At 46.7% G+C, this 7872-nt stretch overlaps 1 protein-coding gene across 1 annotated transcript; it reads right to left on the bottom strand.

Moving 5' to 3' along the window:
- Window positions 1-1860: 1860 nt before the first annotated feature.
- On the bottom strand, window positions 1861-2894 carry LOC144697278 (uncharacterized). Its single transcript, XM_078569226.1, has one exon. The coding sequence runs from the start codon at window positions 2620-2622 to the stop codon at window positions 2116-2118; it is 507 nt and encodes a 168-aa protein (XP_078425352.1). The 5' UTR covers window positions 2623-2894; the 3' UTR covers window positions 1861-2115.
- Window positions 2895-7872: the final 4978 nt, after the last annotated feature.

Below are 7872 nucleotides of genomic sequence, written 5' to 3'. Positions count from 1 at the left end.
ACAATCTACTTTAAAGCCTATTCCTTAATTTCTTTTTTTTACAGCCTTGCTAACCTGGGGGATAACTTTTAGTGATTAATGTATTTTGTACTTCGAGTTCCATTTGTTTCTCTACCCCACCCACACCTTCCGAATAACTGACTCTTACTCTTCCTACCAAACGTACTACCTCGCATTTCACTGTGTTGAATTTCATTTGTCAATTATGTGTCCATTCTGTAAGTTTATTACTATCCTCCTATAATTTATTGCAGTGTTCCTCAGTACTGACTAACCCCCCCCCAATTTGGTGCAATCCACAAATTTAGAGATTGTGTATTAGATTCCAAAGTCCAAATGGTTAATGTAAATTGTGTACAGCCGTGGTCCCAGCACTGTTTAACATAGTGTTGGATGCTTAAGATGCAAACCATCGTTACACAAGACAGAAGGATGAGGATGACAGAGGTAAGCTGAACAGAATTGCATGCAGTGTGGTCTAACCAAGGTCCAATAAAAAATGCATAACTTCCCTGTGTTTCAATTCTGTCCCTCGAGAAATAAAGCCGAGTTCTTGGTTTATTTTATTTATGGCTCTGAGATTTTTCTGTTTCTCCCCCCATCTATAATTGCAACTTTCAAGTGATGTGTCCTCCCTATTCTTCCTCCAAAAATGTACTGCCTCACAGTTCTCTGAGTTGAACGTAATTTGCCAATTATTTGCCCATTATGCATTTCCTAAATACCCTGTAATTTATTGCAGTCCTCCTCAATACTGACCACCCATCCCACCCCCCCCATTTGGTGCCATCTGCAGATTTTGAGATTGTGTAATTGATTCCCAAGTCCAAATAGTTAATGTAAATTGTGAACAGCCATGGTCCCAGCACTGATCCTTGTGGAACATCACTTCCCACCTTCTGTCACTCAGAATAACTCCCCTTTACTCTCACTCTCTGCTTTCTGTCTTGAAGCCTGCTGGCAATCCATTCTGTCCCTTGTCCCCTGATTCCACATTCTCTGACCCTATTCATTAGTCTAATATGGGGCATCTTATCGAAATCCAGATGAATTACATTGACAGCACTGTCATTGTCTATTCTCTTCATTACCTCCTCAAAACATTCAATAGGGTTGGTTGGACAAGACTTTCCCTTTTGAAATCCATTCTGAATATTCATTCTCATTTCTAGATGTTCTTCGATTCCTTCTTTTCATAAGGTTTACATTATCTTTCCTGTGTTAAGCTGATTGACCTGACATTCCATGGGCATGTTCTGTCCCCCGTCTTAAATACAGGAATAACATTAGCTATCCACCAGTCCTCTGGATGTATGTTCATATGTTCCTCTGGTGCTACACCTTTGTGAATGAATTATGAGCAGTACTGCCTGAACTATCTCTTCCCTAGATTCTTTTAAAGTTTCTGAAGTCAATCCATCTGGACCACTGTATCTCCTTTGCATTTTATTAGTTTAATAAACACATCCTTTCTTGGCTTTAAATGAACTTATCTCATTACTCATCTCATCATTAAAATTATGTTTCTTTGTTCTCTCTTCCTGGGAAACAAGGCAAAACAATTATTGAATATTTCTGCCATCTCTCTATCATCACCAGTGGTATTATCCTGTCTGTCCCTTAATGGTCCAATTCACGTCATTGGCTTCCTCTTTTATTGATGTGCCTGAAAAATATTTTACTGTTTTATTTCATGGTCCTTGATAATTTAATTTCATAATGGAGGTGTCACTGTGAAGAATGTGTAAGTCAGTAAGGATTGTCATCAAGGGTTAATCAGCACTTTCTAATTGGGGATGTTCATCAGTGGAACCTTTCAGACACTGAATTGTAGATTTTCCATCAAAGATCAATTTAGGATTGAAGTAAAAGTTCATAATTTTATTTTAAATGAGTTCCTGGTGAAAGACAATGAATTAAGGTGAAAGGTCACAGATGGTGCTTTTGAAAAGAGACACTGCAGCCGCGAAAATCAGTGGCATCTCCAGGATATTAAACTCCAGCCAGTTAGTGAGAGGGAATATTAACATCAGCAGAAAAAAACTTAATATTGTCAGACAATCAGTCCTGGACGTGATTAACAGCAGCAATAACAGCAGAATCCAACCCTTGTAATCACTTATGGACGCGCTGGTGTTTCATCAGGTTAGATGACTGGGTGAATCCCTTCCCACACACGGAGCAGGAGAATGGCCTCTCCCCAGTGTGAACGCGCTGGTGTGACAGCAGGTTGTTTGACTGAGCGAATCCTTTCCCACACTCGAAGCAGGTGAATGGCCTCTCCCCAGTGTGAACTCGCTGGTGTGTCAGTAGGTGGGATGAATTAATGAATCCCTTTCCACACTTGGAGCAGGTGAATGGCCGCTCCCCAGTATGAATTCTCTGGTGTACAGTGAGGTTAGATGAACACCTGAACCTCTTTCCACAGTCAGTGCAGCTGAATGGTCTCTCGTCTGTGTGAGCTTGCTGGTGTGACTGGAGGGCAGAGAACTGAGTGAATCCCTTCCCACACTTGGAGCAGGTGAACGGCCTCTCCTCAGTGTGAGTGCGTTGATGACTTTTCAGCTTAGTTGGACAAGTGAATCCCTTCCCACATTGCCCGCATTTGCATGGTTTCTCCATGCTGTGGACGTCCTTGTGATTCTCCAGGTTGGATGATCAGCTGAACACACTGGACACTCATCCACACGCACAACACATGTAAAATTTCTCCCCACTGTGAATACTGAGATGCTTTTTCAGGCTGTGTAACTGGTGAAAGCTCTTTCCACAGTCAGTGCACTGGGACAGGCTCACTCGGGAGTGTATGTGTCTCGGTGTTCTTCCAGTCATGCTGATGTTTGAAATATTTTCCCTTAGACAGAACAGACAAACATCACTCCTTCCACATTCAAAGGCTGATGATGAATCGAGTGACTCTGTCAGATTGTGACGTCATGTTTGTTTTGAGTTTCGTGTCTGTAAATTGTCCCCTTCAAAAAGCATGTAAAAAGAGATTACAAAAGTTATGTCAGTCAGGATATAAATTTATCAAATAAACTAATATCTATGGAATATTTTTTCTTGATCCCTCAAAGATGCAAATCCCTTTCCCGCACACTCTCCCACCTCAATGTATGGACACAATGGGCCGAATAGCCTCCTCTGTGCCATTATGATTCTGTGGCTGTTTTATGTCATCTCACCTTGTAATTTAACACTTGGGTCATCACTGTAAATACAGGACAGAAATTCAGAACAGACAATTCTCGTTTCTATGCAACATTTCTTCCTCTCTTGTTGCCCCAAAGCTGTAAATCCCCGTCCCACACACTCTCCCTCCTCCCTGGGCTGAAATCCAAACCCATCTCACCATCTCCACCATTTCTTTCCTCCACTCCCAGTTTTCTCCCTCCCTCTCCTCTGCCTGGGTTCACTTCAATCCTGCATTGAATGTGGGGACAAATTTAATGCTTCTGTCATCGTGCGGATGTCCCGCAGCTCGGACCGGGAGCTCCTTATTCGGGGCTGCAGGCCTCCAGCGGGTGTTTCTGGAAGCTCCCTGCCCAGTCCGCTGGCTCTATTCCTCCCACAGCCAGCGGCTCTATTACTCTGCAGCACGCGCCGCCTCCAGCCCTTCCGTCTGTCCCCGGGAACAGCCCCAACTGCGCATGCGCCAGTCACTGCCCAGCACTGCGCCGGCTCCACTCTGCCCGTGCTCCACTCACTGCCCGGCACTGCGCCTGCTCCACTCATTGCCCGTGCTCCACTCACTGCGCCTGCTCCACGCACTGCCCGTGCTCCACTCACTGCGCCTGCTCCACTCACTGCCCGTGCTCCGCTCACTGCGCCTGCTCCACTCACTGCCCGGCACTGCGCCTGCTCCACTCACTGCTCGGCACTGCGCCGGCTCCACTCACTGCGCCTGCTCCACTCACTGCCCGGCACTGCGCCGGCTCCACTCACTGCCCGTGCTCCACTCACTGCCCAGCACTGCGCCGGCTCCACTCATTGCGCCTGCTCCACTCACTGCCCGGCACTGCGCCGGCTCCACTCACTGCCCGCGCTCCACTCACTGCGCCTGCTCCACTCACTGCCCGGCACTGCGCCGGCTCCACTCACTGCGCCTGCTCCACTCACTGCGCCTGCTCCACTCACTGCCCGGCACTGCGCCTGCTTCGCTCACTGCCCGGCACTGCGCCTGCTCCACTCACTGCCCGTGCTCCACTCACTGCCCGGCACTGCGCCTGCTCCACTCACTGCCCGGCACTGCGCCTGCTTCGCTCACTGCCCGGCACTGCGCCTGCTCCACTCACTGCCCGTGCTCCACTCACTGCCCGGCACTGCGCCTGCTTCGCTCACTGCCCGTGCTCCACTCACTGCCCAGCACTGCGCCGGCTCCAGTCACTGCGCCTGCTCCACTCACTGCCCGTGCTCCACTCACTGCCCGGCACTGCGCCTGCTCCACTCACTGCCCGTGCTCCACTCACTGCCCGGCACTGCGCCTGCTCCACTCACTGCCCGTGCTCCACTCACTGCCCAGCACTGCGCCGGCTCCACTCACTGCCCGTGCTCCACTCACTGCCCGTGCTCCACTCACTGCCCGTGCTCCACTCACTGCCCGGCACTGCGCCTGCTTCGCTCACTGCGTCTGCTCCACTCACTGCCCAGCACTGCCCGTGCTCCACTCACTGCGCCTGCTCCACTCAATGCCCGGCACTGCGCCGGCTCCACTCACTGCCCGGCACTGCGCCTGCGTGGGGAGTTCCTGTAGTGAAAATAGGGCACATTCTGATCCGCTGCGAATTCTGGGTAAGGTCCCTGCCATATTGCAGGGTGATTTTGTTGAGTCGAAAATTTTATTTTGTGACCCGATTACAATTGGAGCCAAACGACCAAGCTATAAAATCCATTGCTACAACAACCAACGTGCACTGTCCTCCAGCAAGAGTTCAGTCCTGGCTGTATTAAACAACTGAGCAAACCTCTACAGTTAGGTGCGAACTTAACCCCCTACAGTTAGGAGCCTCAGCAGATGGGATGAAGAAGTGATTTTTTTCCCAACCATGGAACACTTAAACCGCATTAAGAATGCACTGATGGTGGATCAAATCCTTTGAACCTTTAAAGCTGGAATATTGGCACGTGGGGAAACCGAGTAAATCCCTTCAGTAAATCTCCAGTGTGACTGTGCTGCTGTGTTATTTCCACATTCAGCTGGCAAACAATCTTTTGCCAACCAAATGCTTTCATATTGGAAGGAGCAGTACTGCAGTGGGAGGGAGGTCTGTGTTTCCAGCTATTATTCACCATCCTCCATTTCAGACATTATCCCATTAGCTGAATTTTTTTTATTCGTTAATAGGATGTGGGCCAGCATTTATTAACCATCCTTAATTGCCCTTGTTAAGAGAGCATTTAAGAGTAAACCACATTGCTGTGGGTCTGGAGTCACATGTAGGCCACACCAGGTCAGGGCAGCAGATTACCTTCTTAAAGGGCATGAGTGAAGCAGATGGGTTTTTACAACAATCAAGAAGGGTTTCATGGTTATCATTAGGCTTTTAATTCCAATTCCAATTGAATTCAAATTCCACCATCTGCCATGGTGGGGTTCAGACCTGGGTCCCCAGAGCCTTACCCCGGGTCTCCAGATTTCTAGTCCAGTGACAATACCACTATGCCATCGCCTCCAAGCAGCTGGTCTGTAACACTATGGAGCATCTGCAAAGTTGTCTCTTGCCCTTACGGTGAAGGCCGGGCAATTTTCACTCTTAATCCATCAATGCGACATTAAACATAACATGTTGGAGAATGACTGGATTTCAGTGCAGTGACACCAGGCCAGGATACAGTTCCATTCATAAGATTGACAAGAGCAAGAGGACAGAATTTCAAACTGTGTCTGCCTCCTCTCTGCATTTTCTAGATTAAAATTTGACTTGAATCGATTACTTTTTGTCTTGAATATATTCCAAGATGGAAATCCAAGAATATTTGGATACTGGGGGAATCAATGGATTTGGGAATAGGGCAGGAAACTAGAGTTGAGGTGTAAGATCATTTAATGATGGAGCAGGCTCAAAAGCTGGATAGTATATCCCTGCTCCTATTTCTTGTGTTCTTATGAACATCACTGTGAATCATTTCCATGTGAGCACCGCAGATGCAGCACCTGCCCTTTCACCTCCTCCCTTCCCGTGTTCCTGGGCCACAAACACACTTTCCAAGTGACTCAGTGATTTACTTGTACTCCTTGCAATTCGCTGTTTTGTATTCACCCCTCACAATTTGGTCTTCTCTAAATTGAAGAGACTAAATCCAGATTGGGCGATTGCCTTGCAAAACATCATCATTCCATCTGCAAGTGTGATCCTGAGCTTTTGGTCTTTTACCCTTTTAATTCTCCAGCTCACTCTGACCTCTCTCTCCTCAGCTTCTTGTGCTGTTCCAATGAAGCTCAATGGAAACTCAAGGAACAGCGGCTCATCTTTGATCAGGCACTTTACAACCTTCCCGACTCCACATTCATTTCACCAATTTCAGATCATCACCACCACTCCTATCTTTTCCGAGAGTAGGTGCTGGTATTGGTTCTGCTGTTTCCATTTATACCTCCTCTGGACCAGTCTATTGTTTCTTCACTTGTCCCATTAGTTTATTTACTTGTCTCCTTATCACCCAATTTTGCTTTGAATCATCATTCCCTTTGTCATTTAATCACTCCATCCTTCAATGCTATCATGAGACTGTTTGTTCCTTTATAAAAACAAAAAGCTAAAAGCTACTGCAGATGCTGGAAATCCAAAACAAAAACAGAATTACCTGGAAAAACTCAGCAGGTCTGGCAGCATCGGCGGAGAAGAAATCAGTTAACGTTTCGAGCCTTCATGGCCCTTCGGCAGAACTGAAGCATAGTTAGGAGAAGGGAGAAATATAAACTGGTTTAAGGTGGGGGGGGGGGGGGGTGGAAGAGGGAAGTTGAGGGTGTGGTGATTGTGGAGATAAGCAGTGACATCTTTTGATTATCTGCTCCTATCACTGCTTATCTCCACAATCACCACACCCTCAAATTCCCTCTTCCCCCACCCCCCCCCCGCCCCCCCCCCAACCTTAAACCAGTTTATATTTCTCCCTTCTCCTAACTATGCTTCAGTTCTGCCGAAGGGCCATGAAGGCTCGAAACATTAACTGATTTCTTCTCCGCCGATGCTGCCAGACCTGCTGAGTTTTTCCAGGTAATTCTGTTTTTGTTCTGTTTGTTCCTTTCTCCTCTCCACCTCTATTTTTCCTGACTCTGTACTTGCCTTGTAAACTATTAAATCTCTAAATTCTTCTGGTTTGGATAAAAGGTTATCAGCGGCTTTTGTGTGGAAAGATAATGTGATAACCACGACACTACAGATATCAGTGTCATAAAGTTCAGACAGAGGCCATAAATCTCTCGTTCTATTTCACAAACAGGAAATGCTGGGCATACTCTGTGGTCAAACCGAGTCTGTGGACAGTGAAACATTTAACGGTTCAGGTCGCTGAACTTTCATAGAACCGGAAAAAAGTTAGAGGTGTTACTGATTTTGAGAAAGTTCACGGACAGGGAAAGGGGGAGGGGAAAGAACTGAAGAGAAGGTTTATGATTTCGTGGAAGGCAGGAGAGATTAAATAACAAAAGGATGGTGATGCAAGGTAAAAAGTGATAGTAATGGAGATAGTGAAGAAACACAAGGTGGAAGAGCCATTCTGTATCTGTCATCTATTTCTACTCTGATTGGAAATGTGTTGCTTCTCCGTTGATCCATTTCACTTCTGTCCCACACTGAAAACTCTCAATATTTCTCCACTATTACCTTTTACAAACATCTCATTGAACAAATCCACAGATCAACAAAGGAA

Source organism: Cetorhinus maximus, chromosome 23 (assembly GCF_964194155.1).
Source record: "Cetorhinus maximus chromosome 23, sCetMax3.hap1.1, whole genome shotgun sequence".
Taxonomy (NCBI): domain Eukaryota; kingdom Metazoa; phylum Chordata; class Chondrichthyes; order Lamniformes; family Cetorhinidae; genus Cetorhinus; species Cetorhinus maximus.
Note: the sequence above shows the minus strand (reverse complement) of the source record. Positions and strands in the feature narration are given on the sequence as shown.

Coding starts and splice junctions, on each gene's coding strand:
- LOC144697278 (XM_078569226.1), bottom strand. CDS start 2,622: ATGGAGAAACCATGCAAATGCGGGCAATGTGGGAAGGGATTCACTTGT.